This window comes from Mauremys mutica, chromosome 12 (assembly GCF_020497125.1).
Source record: "Mauremys mutica isolate MM-2020 ecotype Southern chromosome 12, ASM2049712v1, whole genome shotgun sequence".
Classification (NCBI taxonomy): domain Eukaryota; kingdom Metazoa; phylum Chordata; order Testudines; family Geoemydidae; genus Mauremys; species Mauremys mutica.
Window position 1 is genome coordinate 10,536,506 of NC_059083.1, and position 18,021 is coordinate 10,554,526.

The 18,021-nt window shown below is 57.5% G+C and overlaps 1 protein-coding gene across 1 annotated transcript; it reads right to left on the bottom strand.

Annotated features, from left to right (window-relative positions):
- Nucleotides 1–1,024: 1,024 nt before the first annotated feature.
- Nucleotides 1,025–15,305, bottom strand: LOC123345635 (C-type lectin domain family 2 member D-like). The gene is made up of 7 exons (XM_044982626.1): nucleotides 14,558–15,305; nucleotides 13,074–13,155; nucleotides 11,703–11,921; nucleotides 7,008–7,124; nucleotides 3,111–3,292; nucleotides 2,313–2,416; nucleotides 1,025–2,099 (listed from the first exon to the last, which is right to left on the bottom strand). Exons 3-7 carry the CDS (start codon nucleotides 11,779–11,781, stop codon nucleotides 1,949–1,951), a joined length of 633 nt encoding a protein of 210 aa, XP_044838561.1. The 5' UTR covers nucleotides 11,782–11,921; nucleotides 13,074–13,155; nucleotides 14,558–15,305; the 3' UTR covers nucleotides 1,025–1,948.
- Nucleotides 15,306–18,021: the final 2,716 nt, after the last annotated feature.

Here is an 18,021-nt window from a genome sequence, read left to right on the forward strand (position 1 = left end):
TTAGTAGTAAGCCCGGTAGACTAAGTAATCTACGGGGAACTATCATTGTGTCCAATACGGCAATAAACCTGGCCGACGTGCCTTCGTACCTTACTAGACTCTGTGGTCATTGGGGGTTCTCGTCGGGTCTGCTGTGTCAGCGATCTGCAGAGCTGGGGCAGCCCACAGAGGGAACACACGCACGCAGCCGAGTGATATTAACATTGGAGAGAGCAGAGCACCACACCGGTAGCATCTGACAACACTTCTGACAACACTGGTGACCCCAACCTCTGATCTGGTGAGTAAGCGAGCTGCCCGCTGTAGGAATCGCGATCTAACATGGCAGAAAACCTCAAGCTAGGGAACCCCCTGATCCTCTCCCTTTTGATCCCCACAGAGTTTGATAACTCCTGGACCGGCTGGGTTGCCAGTAAGGGGGGTCCATATGAATTTAAAAAAGAGTGGGGAAACATGGACTGGCATCTGCAGAGCGATGGTTGAAACCGAGGCTCTGAAAAACAGTAATAAAAGAGTAAAAAAGCAAGAATCTTACAACTCACGTCTATGGCAGTGAAATGGCTTAGACAGCATGTTGGCCAAACAGGTGATGGAAAAAACAAAGGAGGTAGAAGAAGCAACTCAGGCAGTAGAAGAGGCAACCCGGGCAATTAAGGAGAATGCAAATGCATACACCTCATGATGGCAGTGCCTAGATGGGTACAGGAGCCAGTTAAAGTATACTATGCTAATAGTGTGGGGACTCTGGTGATTTGTTTGAGACTCCAGACCCTGGCCAGGAGAACCCAAATGAATCAAACCAAGGTCTGTACAGAGACGAGGCATAGGTACATTGTTTGTAAGAATGTTCAAAGGGGTGGTTTGGCAGAAACCGATGCTCAGTTGGCTAGTGTGAGGGAGGTCACTCTGCAAGTAGTGACCAAGGCTGGTGGACCCAGTGTGGCGTGGATGACAGGCTGCTGGACCAGGGCTGTGGCCAGGCACAGCCACTCAGGACGTGACCTGCAGGCTGTTTGGCCCAGGTTGGGAGCTTCTGCACAGGACTGTGAGACACCCCAGGCTGCAGGGCAAGCAGTGACCCAGCCGCTCCCTGGCTGGGTCGCACCCTGGAACATTTGGTTCCCACACACTGGCTCACAGGGGTTTTTCCAGAGATTGAGATAGAACTTAGGACACTCAAAGGCTGAATTTAAACAGATTCACAGCCTTCATTTTGATTCAAACAGACAGGACCTGCTCTCAGCTGGGGAGGGGGGACCCCAACCCCATAGGGAGGGCCTGGAAGAGTCACTGGCTACTAGACTCTCCCCTGGAAGAGGGATGATTCCTGGTGTGTTTAGTGTGGGGGACCTTTTCGTGATTTTTATACATTTTCTCCTTAATGCTTTTGACCTAGAATAAATAATCAGTCAAGAAAGGGCCGTGTTCTAGCTTGTAACAGCTGGAACGTGCTGGGCACTGTGCTCAGAGTGGAAGCAAAGCGCAGGCGCTGGCTTTTAGCCAGGCTGGCTTGCTGGGGATATCGCAGTGTACGGAAGGGAGCTGTGCAGCTTCAAGTGCCCTGGTCAGGGAGTGGGATGAGGTCCCTGCCCAGAGACAAGGGGGGCTGGAGACAAGTCCTGACCTGATGGAGGTGGGATAGAGATCCAGTTACTGTGACAGTCTCCCTGAGAGAAGGGTCACAGACCCCAGCATTAGGTAGGGTGACCAGATGCTCCAGTTTTATAGGGACAGTCCTGATTTTTTGGTCTTTCCTTATATAGGCTCCTATCACCCTCCACCCCCGTCCCAATTTTTCACATTTGCTGTCTGGGCACCCAGCATAAGGGTAATTGATGACTGAGACTGGACAAACCCTGGAGACAGGCTAAGAAACAAGGAACCAGGCTGCAGCATGGAGGGGACTAGAACAAGGCTTTGTCACAGCTGGTCTCCAATTCCCTTGAGTTCACGAATCCCCTCCCACTGCTCCCTCCTCTCCCTTCGCAGGGGTATCAGGTTTACTGCAGATCCATTTTCTTGGTGTGCTGCAGCTTGACGTGGTGACAGTGAGGTCTTCATCCAGGCACACACAGTCTGCTCCTCCGTGTATTTCAAACCTGTAACCCAGAGGCAATTGGAGCTATAGTCAGTGTGTGCCAGGCACAGACCAGGGGTGACACCTCAAGTCTGGGAGGGGAGCTGCGCACTCAGCCCCTCTGGATCCCCCCTCCCTGCACCAGCCCCAGGCCCCACTCCCATCAGGAGGGGACGTTAAAGCAGCCAGTGGGGCATTTCCAGCGCCTTTGACCAACGCAGAGAAAAAGACTCACCGACGGTCAAACTCGGTCCCGTTGGCCCATTTCCAGACCTGGCCCGTGTCCTTCCGGAGGCCGATCCAGTGGTCCAATCTGCCTTCATATGGCAGCAGGGAACCCTTAGAAACCCAATAAAAGCAATCAGCTGTGTTAGGCCCTTACTCTGCTGCTCCCCACCTTGGGCAGCAGGGGATTTCTAGAGGCCTCTTCCATGGTTACTGGGTGAAGGGATCAGATAAGTATTAACCCTTCACCCTCCCCGGCCTCTTTTTTGGGGCTGTGGCACCTACAGGGTGTAGCAGGAATTGAGCTGCAAGGTCACTGTCCGCCCAGCAGCCCCTTCTCAGAGCACAGCAGGGCCAGGAGGGAGAGGGGGCTGCAGGGGGAGGGCAGACAGACCCCTGCCACCAGGGCAGAGAAGCTGAGGGGAAGAGGCCTAAAGCAGACCTCACCTCCAGCTGGATTCCCCCTGCCCCACCCATGAGGGAACCCTGGGGCTGGGCTGAACTGGGGGGGCAGGTTCTCACCTGCTCCAGCCCCAGGCAGCCCATTGGCCAGGAGCTGACTGAGCCAGCCCAGCCCTGCACAGCAGGAGTCTCCCACCTGGGCTCTGGCAGATGCAGGGTCAAGGGGCTGGAGCCCCAGGTCCAGCCAGGATTCAGCTGCCAGAACTGCACTGACTCTGGCTGCCCAGCCTGGGAGGCACCCGGGCTCCTCTCGGCCCTACAGGGGCTGAGCCCAGCCTGACTCCAGCCCTGTCTGTGGTGCCAGCGATCGCTGGGCTTGGCACAAAGCATCTAACTGGCTTCTCACCAGCTCCTGCAGACTCTCAATCCCGGCCAGGGAGGCAGCGTGTGACAAGCAGAAGCTCTGGCTGTAGGTCCAGTTCCCTTCGGCCTTAGAAAAATAGTAACATTTCCCTTGGATCCGGATCCAGCCGTCCGGGCAGCAGGAGGCAGCAGGGGGCCATGGAGGAGATGGCCTAGATGTTACCACTGGAAAAAACACACAAGGGTAGAGGAGCGTCTCTTCTCTCATCTCTGTGGAGAACGAGCCAGGACAGAAACAAGAACTGCCCGATGGGATCAGACTGATGGGAGAGACGGGCCAGTCTGAGAGTGGCCAGCAGCAGCTGCATCAGAAGACACGGCCCAGCAACCCGACACGCAGCGTGGCTGGAGTTTGTTATGACACACACACTGCGGCAGCGCCAGAGGCCAACCAGGCCACAGCCCCCATCGGGCTGGGGATGTACAGAGTGTGCAGCCAAGGGAATGGGGAAGGGAGAGCAAGGGAGGAGTGTGTCTGGCAGGGGCGCTGGAACTGGGGTGGTAAGGGAGGGCCATGCCCCCCCCCCCATGTTTTAACATGGGAGGGCCAGGCCTGTCCACTTGTTAACCTGGGCGTAGAGCCTCGGGCAGGCACAGTGATGGTGGCAGCAGGGGCTGCGCTTCACGGCCGGGGACCTGAGAGGGGGGGATCAGCTCCCCTGCCATGACGTGCAGCCCCTGCTAGCAGCACCAGCCTCTTCCTGGCAGAGGGCTGAGCTGGGCCTTAGCTCCCCTCCCCCCACCATGGGGCCCCACTCCCTGCTCCTCTTCCCTTCCGAGGCCCTGCCACCTGGCCAGGCCAGAAGCCAGAGCCGGGGTGTGGTAAGAGCCACCAAGGGAACCTGGGCTGCTGTGGGGAGCCCCAGACACTCCACCGGCCCTGGGGGGAAAGGAGTGGGGGAGGGGCCACAGTTCCTGCACGGATACTCTCCCTCCCCCCGCCCCCCCAGCAGGTCCCACGCTCCTGCTGCCCAGCACATGGATTCTCGTACAGGGCTAAGGGCAGTGTCATGTGCTCACACCTTCCACAGCCACATCTACAGAGCTGGGCAGCTCAGTCCAGGAGGCAGCGCAGGGTGAACACCGAGCAGGTCATTTCTGTGACTGATCCCATGGGAGCAGGTACAATAGGCAGAGGCACAATTTTAGAGATTCAGAGCCCCCAAAACACCAGCAGGCGGCAGCAGAGAAGCTGCCAGACCTGCTGGGCCCCAGACAAGGACACCTTGAAGGTGAGGGGCCCTCAGATCCAACAGCCTCTCTGAGCGGGTTTCCCTCCTCACCCATCTTACGTATCAAAGGGTCAGATCCCCTGAACACAGCCTGCAATGTGTGACTACACTGAGGGGAACGTGGGGGCAGTGAGAGCATCTTCTAATAATCCCAGCAAGCAGCACCCAGACCCCTCGCCTAGCTGCTAAACCCTCCAGAACCCCACTGATAACCCCACAGCCCCACACCTTGCTGAACATTAGAGTGAATGGAAATAGCCTGTAATTACACATCCCGTGCGCACCAACTGGCCGAGTTTAACGTCTTGGGGAGCCTTCCCTTTGGAGATCCCTGACCCCAGGGGTTAAATTCTCAGCAACACCACTGCAGTGATGGGGGCTCCCCCCAACAGCTGAATAAAGCTCACACCAGCAATGCTGTAGCCCCTGCCAGCCCTGCTGTGGGGACAACCAGGGGGAGGGAGGCAGGAAGGCCAGACCTGTAACCTCAAAGCCCTGAGCTGCAGACAAGTTACCCTGCTCAGTGAAGATCGGACACTGGATCCGTGTCAGTCCATCCATCCAAACGGACGTGAAGAGAGTCCCTGAGTGTAAAAGGGAGCAACAGAGGGGCTGGAATCGGGAAAAGAGCAACTGTCTTGTGTTCGCTGCCCTGGACGACTGGGGCTCAGGAGATCTGGATTCAGTTCCAAGCTGTGCCAGACTCCCTGCCTGTCCCTGAGGCCGGATCCACAAAGGGACGGAGGCGTTTGAGGTTCAGTATCGCAACACCGAACTTTTACTAGCCTAGGAAAACCCTGGAAAAACAACGGGACCCACAGGGCCTGAGCTGGGTGCCCGGGTGCCCCACGCAGCGAATTTGGGGGGGGGGGAGCGGCAGGGCCGCCCAGAGGGGGGGGCAAAAGGGGCAATTTGCCCCAGGCCCCAAGCCCCACAGGGGCCCCCACGAGAGTTTTTCGGGGCCCCTGGAGCGGGGTCCGTCACTCGCTCCGGGGGGCCCAGAAAACTCTTGCGGGGCCGGGCGCAGGAGCTTCTTCCTCTCCTGGTCTTCGCCGGCGGGGGGAGGGTCCTTCCGCTCTGGGGCAGAAGGACCCCCCGCTGGCGAATTACCGCCGAAGACAGAGCGGGACCCGCCGCCGAAGCGCAGCCCGGTCTTCGGCGGTAATTCGGCGGCGGGTGGCCCTTCCGTTCCGGGACCCGCCGCCGAAGTGTCCCAAAGACCCGCGGCGGGGGCCCCCCGCCGCCCAATTACCGCTGAAGACCGGGCTGCGCTTCAGCGGCGGGTCCTGCTTCGGCGGTAATTCGGCGGCGGGGGGCCCCCACCGCGGGTCTTCGGGGCACTTCGGCAGCGGGTCCCAGAACGGAAGGGCCCCCCGCCGCCGAAGACCCCGGGCCCCCGGAATCCTCTGGGCGGCCCTGGGAAGCGGTGCCTAAGAACGGGCTCCACAACAGCCAGTGCACTAGACAGGGGCTGCCCAAGCCAGCCAATAGGAGACAGTGACAAGGCCTGTGCCCTCCGCCCTGCCCCCCTCAGAGCTCAGCCCCTCAGCCCTGGCTGCAGGGAGGGGCCCAGCCCTGCTAACAACCTGCAGCGGGGACCCCCCACCCTGGAGTCAGGTACCTAAGTCACTTCTTGGGAGAGCGAGTGCAGCAAGTGCCCAAATCCACTGAAACTGGCTGGGTGGGGGGGAGGGGGGGAGGAAGAGAAGACGACCTCCCTGATCACCTTTAACCCACTGGCAGGGCTCTCACCCCGACGTGAGACCCTGCCTCAGTCCCCTCTCCCTGGTGAGCAGGGATTGGAGAACAGGGGGTCCACGGCTCAGGTGGGCGCCCTACTGACTAGATCAGAGGGATTCTAACTCTCTGGCCCAATTAATATTTAATTATTCAATCAAAGCAGAACAACTTCAGCAGGAAATATTGAGACCCCCCCCCCCATCGGACTGTCCCACAGCTCCGTGGCTGGGCACTCACCTGAGAGGTGGGAGACCCCTATTCAGATCCTGTCTCCCCTCAGACAGAGGGGACTGGAACTGGGGTCTCACATCCCAGGGAAGGGCCCTACCACTGGAGCAGGGTTAAGGGTGGTGGGTTTTCTTGTCCCCCACCTGTTTCACAGAGGCCGGCAGCCTAAGCACACCTGCCAGATCCCACCCCACGGGCTCGACAGGCCTCTGGGTGCCAAGAGCCAAGCAGCAGCACACGCCCAGAGGCAGAACATGAAGCGCTGAGGGAACTTCTACAGCAAATGTCGTCCCGATTCCCCCGGTGAGCTCAGGCGCCCCCAGGGTTCAGTGGCATCCAGGCAGGGGGTTAGTAGATCACAGGGTGCCTGAAACTGGGACTTCGGCTCTTTAGTGCCCTTTGTGGAACGAGGCCACGGTGCCTTGGCTCCCCGGCCACAAAACAAGGACAAGGACACGTCCCTGCCTCACAGGGGTGTGCGGAGAAATCCGTTAGTGTCCCTGTTGTTCTCAGGACTGACAGCGATGAGGGGTAGGGGAACCATGAAAGAGCCTAGAGAGGCTCCTGTCTGACCTGACCGCTAAAGCAGAGAGGCCGGGGAGAGATGAGGTGGAGCTGTGAGCCACGAAGGAAGAAAGCTCCACACCCAGAGACTGAATCATCGGGGGTTGGGAACTTACCTATCAAAGCTGCTACTAGAGCGACGATGACGACCATTGTAACCACGATTATGGCTCTGAGGGCAGCTGGACGATCCCATACTGCAGGTTTCCTGGAGCTGGAATTAGCTGGATGATCTGGAAGATAAAAACCTGTTAATGCTCCTGGGGTGACTCAGACCAGAATTATTTGCCATCAGGCTCTGATCGGACACACACCAGATATTTATTTTGACGTCTTAAATGGTTCTGTCCCAGCTCTGGACACAAACATTAACTCCAACTCCCATCCAGACTGCGAAGGAGAACATCACTCCCCAAATCACCACTGTGATTAATTCGCCCAATTAATCCCCAGAAAGGACCCTGCAGAATTCAGAGGGATTCAGAGGAGGGTGGAGGATGATCAAGGGCCTAGAAAATCCATGATAAGAGTTTGAAAAGCCTGGGATTGTTCGCCATGGAGAGGAGATGAATGAGAGGGGACAGGATAAACCAAGGGTCTCAAACTCAAATGACCCCGAGGGCCGCATGAGGACTAGTGCATTGGCCCGAGGGCCGCATCACTGACACGCCCCCTTGCTGCCCCTGGCCCCACCCCCAATCCACCCCTTCCATGAGGCCCCGCCCCTGCCCTGTCTCTTCTCCACCTCCTCCCCTAAGCGCGCGCAGTTTTAATAAATATATACACTCAGTAATGCACCTCACTCAAAGGACAAAACACGCACTTAGATTTACTGCCTAAGGCTCTGGGAGGGAGTTTGGGTGGGGGAGGGGGTCTGGATGCAGGCTCTGTGCTCGATGCAGGCTCCAGGCTGCGGCAGGGGGTGGGGGTGCAGGCTTTGGGACGGAGTTTGGGGATAGGAGGGAGTGCAGGGGTGAGGGCTGTGGGGCTGAGGGCGAGGGGTACATGATGCAGGAGGGGGCTCAGGGCTAGGGAAGAGGGTTGGGCTGTGGGGTGAGGGCTGTGGATGAGGGGTTCATGATGCGAGGGGGCTCAGGGCTAGGGAAGAGGGTTAGGCTGAGGGGTGAGGGCTGTGGATGAGGGGTTCATGATGTGAGGGGGCTCAGGGCTAGGGAAGAGGGTTGGGCTGTGGGGTGAGGGCTGTGGATGAGGGGTTCATGATGCGAGGGGGCTCAGGGCTAGGGAAGAGGTTTGGAGTGTGGGGTGAGGGCTGTGGATGAGGGGTTCCTGATGTGGGGGCGCTCAGGGCTGGGGCAGAGGATTAGGGTGCGGGGGGATGAGGGGTTCATGATGTGGGGGCGCTCAGGGCTGGGGCAGAGGATTAGGGTGTGGGGGGATGAGGGCTCTGGCTGGGGCTGAGGATTAGGGTGCAGGGGGATGAGGGGTTCATGATGTGGGGGTGCTCAGGGCTGGGGCTGAGGATTAGGGTGCGGGGGAATGAGGGCTCTGGCTGGGGCTGAGGGTTTGGGGTTGGAGAGGCTCAGGGTAAGGGAAGCCTGCCTTGCCAGTACTGGCGGAGGGCAGGCACTAGGACCCTGCACCCTAATCCTCAGCCCCAGCCAGAGCCCTCAGCCCCCCCCCCCCTAATCCTCTGCCCCCAGCCCTGAGCGCCCCCACATCATGAACCCCTCATCCCCCGCACCCTAATCCTCAGCCCCAGCCAGAGCCCTCATCCCCCCGCACCCTAATCCTCTGCCCCAGCCCTGAGCGCTTCCCTTCCCCCCCCCCCAGCCCGGCCCCGGCGGGTCCCGCTTCCCTCCCCCACCCCCCACCCCCGGCCCCCCGGCCCCGGCGGGTCCCGCTTTCCCCCCCCCTTACCCGAGCGCGTCTCCGGCGGTCCCGCTCAGAGCCGCGTGGTGAGGGGGCGGGGCTGGGAGCTCCACGCCGAGCGCAGCGCTCAGCCCAGAGCTCCCAGCCCCGCCCCCTCCCCACGCGGCTCGGATCGGGGCGGGGCTCAGGCGCTCGGACGGAGACTCGGCGCTCTATGCGCCGAGGCTCCAGGAGAGGGGCGGAGGCGGGAGCCTCCGCTTTTCTCTTGGGGGCCCCTGCCGAGCTCCCCTGGGGAGCTCCGCGGGCCGCAGGGAAGAGCTCCGCGGGCCGCATGTTTGAGACCCCTGGGATAAACTGTCTGTGCAATAACAGATGGGACAGAAGGCAGCTCGGAGCTTTTGTTGATAAAGGTGTGGGTCCAGGGCCGGTGCAACCAGGGGTGGCTCTAGGAATTTGGCCGCCCCAAGCACGGCGGCATGCCGCAGGGGGCGCGCTGCCGGTCGCCGGTCCCGCGGCTCCGGGGGACCTCTTGCAGACGTGCCTGCGGAAGGTCCGCTTGCCGCCCTCCCGGTAAAATGCCGTCCCAAGCGCTCGCTTGGCGTGCTGGGGTCTGGAGCCGGCCCTGGGTGCAACCACTAGGCAAACTAGGCGGTCGCCTAGGGCGCCAAGATTTGGGGGTGTCCGGGATTTTTCCTCCCCTTCCTTCCCCTCACACAGAGTGCGGCACGGCTGATTGGGTGCCTGGGCCTGATTTAGCTGCTCCCATTGGCCTCCAGCAGGCAGAGTCCCTCCAATGCTCCCCCCGCCTCAGCATCTTGTCGCCAGCACTTCGCTCCATGTGGAGCCAGCGTCTGACTGGCCTGGGCCTGGTAAGGGGAGTTCCGGGGGAGGGGCTGTCAGGGGGTGAGTTAGGAGTTCTGGGGGGGCCCTCAGGGGGCTGGGGTGGGGAGAGGGACCGGAGCAGGAAAAGGTTGGATGGGTCAGGAGTTCTAGGGGTCCGGTCAGGGGGCGGAGAGCGGCTGGCTGGGGCGTGGGAGTCCCGGGGGGGTGTGTGTGTGTCTGTCTAGGGGTGAGGGTGTGGATAAGGGTCGGGGCAGCCAGGGGACAGGTAGGAGGTGGGGTCCTAGGGGGGCAGTTAGGGTGGGGGGGTCTCAGGAGGGGGCAGTCAGGGACAAGGAGCAGACGGGGAGCGGGGTTGGGGGTTCTGAGGGAGGCAGGAAGGAGGAGGGAGAGGATGGGGGCTGGACTCAGGTGGGGCTCTACCCCCCCACCCCCCCCACACACACGGTCTTCTTTTTTGACTGCTGAAATATGGTAACCCTAAAAAAGCGGTGCCCTGGCTTGGCAGTGAGGAGCCGCCTTCCGGAGGCACCGGAGAGCCAGAGCGTCGGCTAGCCGCACCGCCACTTCTGCAGGCCTGCTGCCCCCCGGCACCGCGCCGGCTCCTCCATGGCTGGGGCTCGCTGCTGACGCTCTGGTGCCTCCGGAAGGCGGCTCCTCCCTGCCGAGCTGCTGCAGCAGCCCCCCACGCCTGGTAAACCCAGTGAATGGACTCGGGGCGGGGGCCGCCAGGGTGGGGTGGGCTCACGGGGGGGCTGTGCACCCTCCAGGGGAGTTCAGAGGTGGGGAGGGGGGAACCTGGTCTGGGGAGCAGCCCCTGGGCATGGCTGGCCCCTGGGGTTATTGGGATTTGCCTCTCAATGAACCGCGGGGGAGGAGGCAGGGGCACAAGGTGGAAGTTTTGCCTAGGGCACAAAATATCCTTGCACCAGCCCTGTGTGGGCCATCCCTGCACGCCCCCTTGTGGTCTGGTGTGGCACTGTGGGTGCACCCCTCCTTAATTTCCCTTGATTGGCAGCAGTACGTTTGCTCTTACAGCCCAAGGCCAGGAGCCGCCAACACTAATTAACAAAACAGCTTGTCCCCTTTTAATAAGGCTTCAGGACAGGAGCAATTTCAACAAACAGTTCATATGGTCCTCACCTCAGGACCCTGGGTCAGGGATTCCAAAGTTAACATCCATCAAACCAAGTCTCAGGCTGATTAGGTTGGTCTCCTACAGCCTGCGAGAAACTACCACCACTTGCTGCAGCCTACTTGGCTTCTAACTCCCCTATCTCCTTCAGCTCCCTCTTCCTCTTCAGATAGCCCAGGCCTATGGTGGGGCAGGGCCTCCTTGATTACACCTGTGCCAGATGTGGCCTCCTGCCTGTCCCTTAAAGGGGTAGTTATCACTTTCCCATTGTTCTCCCTGTCTCAGAACATAAGAACAAGGGGATATTCAATGAGATTAAAAAGGTGGAAAAGGAACTATTATTTCCAGCCTATGTATGATTAGACTGTGGAACTCACTGCCACAGGAAATTGATAAAAAGAATTTAGGAAAGTTAAAAAAGGGATTGAGCATTTATATGGTTAACATGAATATCCAGAGTTGTCATAATTAACCACCAAAGGTTGGTGGGAACTTTGGAAGAGCCTCCTCCATCCCAGGGAGAGTAAATCAGGGAACCCCTGCTGGAGTTCAATCTTAGCAAACCCTCTTCCCTAGCGCCCAGAGACACATCTGAGGGCATGATACATTCACTGGCAAAACACAAATGAATGTGCTGTGGCCACAGGCAGCTACACCTGCTCCTGGCCATGCTCGGAGGCAGGGCTCTGCATGGGTTATGAGTGCAAACACCTCAGCTCACACACTGGAAGGACAAACAAACAGAAGGAAAGAGCAGTGACAGGAGCGACCCAGAGAGACGTGAGCCAAACATTTTCAAGGGGGTAGAACACGTACAGTCCTAAAAACCATACGTGCAACTGCCACACAAGAGAGCATGTGCTGCACGAGCCGAGTCCATTGGAGCAATACAGCCTCTGCTGCAGGAGGCGGGGGTAAGGGTGGGGAGGAGGAAAGACAGCTACACCCGCCCCCGAAAGGCATCTCCTCTGTTCAGCCTGTTCCTAGGCAGGGAAGCTCCAGTTACCTCGTTCTCCAGAACCCTTCAAGTCTATGGAGCTGTTAAGAAGCTGTCCAGGAGGATCTGCTTCTGCTCCCTTCCGCATTTCTCCTCTCAGGGAGGCAGCGGTGGGTGCTGGACTCTGATCAGCTTGGAGCCAGCTGCAAGAAATGGCTCTACGCCGTCGTGGCAGAGTCAGTTCCAGTCAGTGCAGTGTCCCTGGCTTTGGCTTCTCTCCCAGGTGATCTAGAATGTGAAATGTCAGAGTCAGGACAGCATAAGGGTCAGTGGGTTTGTTTGTGGTGTCCCATCCCCCATTCATCAGAACAAAAGCCCAGAGTAACAAAAGCCCAGAATAGTGCAGTAACCAACCCCCTCCTGTGTCATCAGGCCCCTCACTGAAGTTTTCCGCATTTCCTCTCAGCCCTCAGTTGGGAGTTGGGCAGGAGAGGGGCCCACGGACGCTGGGTGTGGGGTGCAGGCAGGGATGTGCACACGCCGTGTGTCTGGAGTGACGGGCACACAATGCGGGGCTGTGCATGGTCCCTCCCCCTGCACTGGCAACTCTGGGAAGTTGGAGGGGGGGTGAGTTTGAGATGCAGCTTTGGGAGGGGCACAGACACAGCACCTTGGAAGGGCTCTAAGGGACACAGTCCCCCCCACCCCACGTTGTGCGCTGGTGTCCGGGCCCGTGTCCCTCCTCAGGCCGCTCCGCTCCCGCACCAAGGGCCGCTCTTGCTCCGAAGTTCCGCCGCTCTGCGCGGAGCCGGATTCCGCTTTTCTCTGCCTCCCCGCCCCTCGCACCGCCGCCAGGATGCGGCCACTGCCCCCCTTCAGCCTCCAGCTGGGCCCTGCTCCCCCAAACCCCAGGGAAACCAGCTCCTGCAGCCCCAGCCCTGCTCTCTCCGGCCGGCTCCACCGCATCCCCCCAACGCGGCTCCCGGGAATAGGCGGCAGCCGGAGCCCAAGGCTCAGCAGGGGGAGGGGGGGAGGGGGGGTGCCTGGGGGTAACCGCGTCCCTGGAGCTGATTCAGTGCATCCCTGACCCAGCTCGGAGACACGCGCTGCCCGGCCCGGCGCTCACCTGAGACCCGAGCGGGCAGGCCCGGAGCCCTGCGCAGCGCCCAAAAAAGTGACCCGTCCCAAAGCGAGGCAGGACCCTCCCACCCCCTTTCTGATTGGCTCCAAGTCAAAGCGGAGCCAATCGGCGCCCACCCCAGGACGGACGGTCCCGCCGTCGCTCCCTGACCCGGGGACAAGCCGGGGCCCGCACTGCGGGGTGCAGAACCTGCCTTCCCGCCCCCCGTCCGCTCTCTGTGCAGGCTGGGGAAAAGGAGGAAGGTTGGAAAATGATCCCAGCTACACAGAGCTAATGATGGGGGGTAAATGGGCTGTTACCGCTCAGGAAAGATCTTGGCGTCACTGAGCGGATGTTTTCAAAGAACTACAATGCGCAGCGGCCGTCAAACCAGCTCACAGCCTGTTAGGAAAGGGAGAGAGATTTTCTGTCTTCTTATCACAATGCCACTAGATAAATCCAGGGCTCCCCCACACCTTCCACACTGCATGCAACTCTGGCAGCCCCATCTGAAAAGTGATATTTTAGAACTGGAAATGGTACAGAGAAGGGTGACAAAAATGACTGGGCTGTGGAACAGCTTCCATATGAGGAGAGATTAAAAAGACTGGGATTGTTCAGCTTGGGAAAAAAAACAAAAACAAAAAGAAGAGACAACTTAGGGGGGATAGGATAGGGGTCTATAAAATCCTGAATGTTAGAGAAAACCTATTATTTACCCCTTTGCATAATACTAGAACCAGAGGTCACGCAATGACGTTACAGGCAGCAGGTTAAAAACAAATCTAAGGAACTACTTCACACAACGCATAGTCAACCTGTGGAACTCATTGCCTGGGGATATTGTGAAGGCCAAGACTATAACTGGGTTCAAAAAAGAATTGGACGCATCCTCCATGAATGTATCTATCAATGGCTATCAGCCAAGATGGTCAGGGGCACAGCCCCATGCTGAGTGTCCCTAAGCCTCTGACTGCCGGATGCTGGGACTGGACAGGTCATTCAATAATTGCCCTGTTCTGTTCATTCCCTCTGAAGCATCTAGCAACAGCCACAGTCTGAAGACAGGATACAGGGCTGTGCGGACCATTGGTCTGACCCAGTTTGGCCATTCTTACGTTCATCAGCAAACTCAGCACAAGGAGCACGGAGTCTCCCTGTACCAGGCTGCTACATTTCAACTAAAGCCAAAGAAACTAAAGGTGTCAATTCACTAGCAGAGACTGAGGAAGGTCCAGGTGCAGTAGTGCCGAGCCACAGATTCCCCAACAAACAGAGGGGAAGCCCCATAACAATGACGACACTCAACACTGACACCCCCCCAATAACAGAACAAAAAAACTCTGAAACAAGCCAGCCAACCAGTTCAAAAAAAGCCAAAACATACCCCACGTAGAGTTTTACCTCAAAAGGGAAGAGTGCAGGAGACTCCATGAAGCCCACTAAGGGTCTAACTATTGATTTTACATGGGAGGTGCACAGACACCACAGTGAAGAGTGTCAATACAGAACAGTAAAGTGAGACAGACAGTTCTTCTGGGGAGGGAAACACAGAAAAAGGAAAACACTGATTCCCAAGGAGGATGCTCAGATACTGCGGAGGATGGGCAGCTCAGACAGGTGCTAGTCACACCACTTAGCCAGCACACAGATCCCACGGGGACGGTGGGTACAATAACCTGAACAACCACATATGAAATCACAATTTGATGCCATCACCTTGCAAAGCACCATAAAACTGTGCATCAAAATAATCCACACAGCCACCAGTTCTCAGTGAATGGGTTCTGGAAGAGGCCCTTACCTGGCCTGGCATCCGGTGAGCCTGTTCCTCAGTTGAACTCTGGCCATGCCTCAGTTTCCCCTCAGCAGTTGGGTAATAAATTCAGTGTAGCTCCCCACAGTCACCATGGCAACAAGTGTCCTCCCTCTTCTGGGAGGAGTGAGAATCCAAACAAATTAACACAAGCCCTTCGCCCTTCCTGGGCCACAGTCCTCTTCTCAGCATCTCCCCTTGGTTGCAGGGTTCACAAAAGTCCATAATTCCCACTCCAGGGTCTGTGCACCACTTTCTTCCCATGATGCAGGGGAATGAAGAGGGAGCTACAGAGTAAACTGGTTTGTAACCTTCACCAGAGCAGCTGGGCCTGAATCCCTGTGGGTCCATCACAGGAGTGGGTGACTAAATTTGTTAGTCTCTAAGGTGCCACAAGTACTCCTATTCTCCTTACAGTGTGTATGGTAACACCCACTGTTTCATGTTCTCTGTATATATCTCTTCCTACTGTATTTTCCACTCCATGCATCCGATGAAGTGGGCTGTAGCCCATGAAAGCTTATCTCAAATAAATGTGTTAGTCTCTAAGGTGCCACAAGTTCTCCTGTTCTTTAAACACAAGAGGGGATGAGAACTGTAGAGATCAGAACTGAGGAGCCCTGTCATTTCCCACCCAGCTCAGCAGGGACTGGGGGAGGGGTCTCGCCTTCACTCCTGCCAGGCCACAGCGACAGGGCAGGGCTAGCAAAGAACCAAGGCACCACCTACTGCAGTGGCTCTTACACTTTTGTACTGGTGACTCCCCTTCACACAGCAAACCTCAGAGCATGAGCCCCCTGATCAATTCAAAACACTTTTATCTATTTAACCCCATTCTAAATGCTGGAGGCAAAGCAGGCTTTGCGGTGGGGGCTGACAGCTCATGACCCCCCCCCATGTAATAACCTCACAACCCCTTGAGGGGTACCGACCAGGGCCAGCTCCAGACCCCAGCCCATCAAGCGCGCGCTTGGGGGGGCGTCCCGCTGGAGGGCGGCAGGCGGCTCCGGTGGACCTCCCGCAGGCACGTCTGCAGGAGGTCCACTGGAGCCGGGACCGGGGACACCAGACCGCCCCCCCGCAGCGCGCCTCCCTGCTTGGGGCACTTCCTAGAGCCGCCCCTGGTCCCAACCCACAGTTTGAGAGCCCCTGACCTATTGGCTTGGCGTGGGAAATCAACACAAGCCACACTGTGCATGCTCCGTTTCTACATAGCTCGCTGTGCCACCCATCACCCCAAAAGATCAAACCTGCCCCCCACATTCGCCTCCTGAAAACAACCCCACCCAGCCTGGTTACAGCCCCCACAAAATATCCACCTGTCCCAGCCTGGCCCCCTAATTTCCCCAAACAAATACATTCCCGCCCCGCCCGGAGAACTGAGCGCCTGGAGCGCAGAGAAGCTCAGAGGTCTGGGCCGGTCTGGTCCGGTCCCGTCCCCTCTCACCTGGCCCGGGCTTGCAGCGCTTCTGTTCACAACCACAAACGGCTGCTGGAAACAATGAATCAATGCGGAGCCGGGAGCGGGTTATAGTCAAGACTGGAGCCGCCTCCTCTTGGGCTGGAACCGACCCACCTCCCCTGCTCCCCGCCCCCGCAGCCTGCTCGGTCCGCAGCTCCCTGGGGATTTCTCCGGCTGTGCCTGGCTTCCCTGCTGCTGTTTTCCCAAGAACCGGTCACACCCTGGGTCAGGGTCCTTCCTCCTCGCTGGCCCGGGGCCGGGGATGTGCAGTGGGGAGGGAGTTTCTTACTTAGCAGGTTCCTCACAGGAAGAGTGGGCTGGGGGAGGTGCCACAAGTACTCCTGTTCTTTTTATGAATGGATTAGCAATTCTTTGCTTTTATACTTAACCAATTATCCAAGGATCGCAAGGTGCTTTGGGTGAGCATGTTTACACCCATTTCACAGAGGACAAAATTAAGGCAGAGGCACAAACCAACACCCTGCCATGTTCACATACTCAGTAGCAGCACTAGGAACAGAACCTAGTCATCCTGACTCACTCCTCTATTTTAACCATTAGACAACTTTCTCCCAGGGCTGGGTTTAAAATGGGTGCTTTGACCACTAGACTTCACTCCCCCACATCTGGGTAAAGAACTCAGGCGTCCTGAAGACCCACCTTCTTTTAGGTTATGGCTACACAGTGCACCTTACGGCACCGCAGCCGCAGTGCCGTGTAGCTGTACTTTATCACCAGGAGCGAGCTCTCCCGGCGATCAAACAAAACCACCCTGAACGATAAAGCGCTGTCAATACTGGCGCTTTTCAGCGCTAAAACTTTTGTCAGTTGGGCGGGCGGGCGGGGGGGGGGGGGGTGTTCATACCCCTGAGTGACAAAAGTGTTAGCACTGAAACTGCCAGTATAGATGTTGAGTCTGAACTTTTGATGAGCTTAAACTTAACCCAGACTTGATGTCTCTGTCTGAAACTTTTTACTCAAAGCTCTGACCTGCGAACTACTCATGACACCCCCCTCCCCTTAAGTAGCCATCTCCCCTTTTGTCTTTTCAAATTTACATTTTAACCTGTTTTATCCTGTAGAATCTTAATTGATTATGCATAACCATTATGATCTGTTAATCACTTTGTTTACTTCTGTGTATAAATATTGATGCTCAACCCTAATAAACTTGCCACACTTACTCCGAAGCCTTTTAAGCTAAGGATAGTGTGAGCCCGTTGATCAACGAAGTGGTGTCTGGTCTCTGACAGATTGTGAGCCCCATACCAACTCCGCACGAACTCGGGTGCTGGAGAGGTGAGTAAGGACTTGCTTTTTACCTAACAATTTGGGGGCTCGTCCGGGATTCCTTCTGGTGCGGTGCCTCTGTCCAGTGGTCAGACCACTCATATACGAATTGGCAGGCGCCACGGGAGATTTCTCCCAGCCAATTCAATATTGAGGGGTCGTGTACTGGACAGCAGGATAAACGCCAGTTGGAGGGCTCCTGTCAGACACCATGGTCAAGGGACTAGCGTGCCTCTTGAGAGTCCGCTGGGGATTGTAAATAAGTTATGGAACGAAGGGAAACTCCCAGTACAGACAGGAATGTCTAGGAGGAAGTTGTACACACTGTGTGTAAGACATTGGACTGGGTATACCGCGGTATTGGTCGACCCGGAGATGAGGTGGCCTTCGTATGGCTCTTTCGAACAGGCCGCCTTAAGAGGAGTAAGGAGCCAGATCGAAAAAGACCATCCGGGACAGTTATGTTACTGGTTTTGTTGGGACACAGCAGCAGAGCTGTGGAAATCTTTAAAAATTATGGCAGTCAGGTATTCTCCCGAGAGTGAATCCCCTCCATGTTATTTCGATGAAGAGTATAAACCACGGCGTGTTTTGACTCGTCAGTTGGTCCCCACTGCACCTGCCCCTATTCCTCCGCAGGGGGACTCTCTCCAGAGCGCAGAGGGGAATCTGCAGGACTCCAGATCGGAATCTCTGCAGA

Coding starts and splice junctions, on each gene's coding strand:
- LOC123345635 (XM_044982626.1), bottom strand. CDS start 11,781: ATGCGGAAGGGAGCAGAAGCAGATCCTCCTGGACAGCTTCTTAACAGC. Junction 3,293..7,007: donor TCTAGTAGCAGCTTTGATAG/GTAAGTTCCCAA, acceptor TGTTTTTTCCAG/TGGTAACATCTAGGCCATCT. Junction 2,100..2,312: donor GGGACCGAGTTTGACCGTCG/GTGAGTCTTTTT, acceptor TCTGGGTTACAG/GTTTGAAATACACGGAGGAG.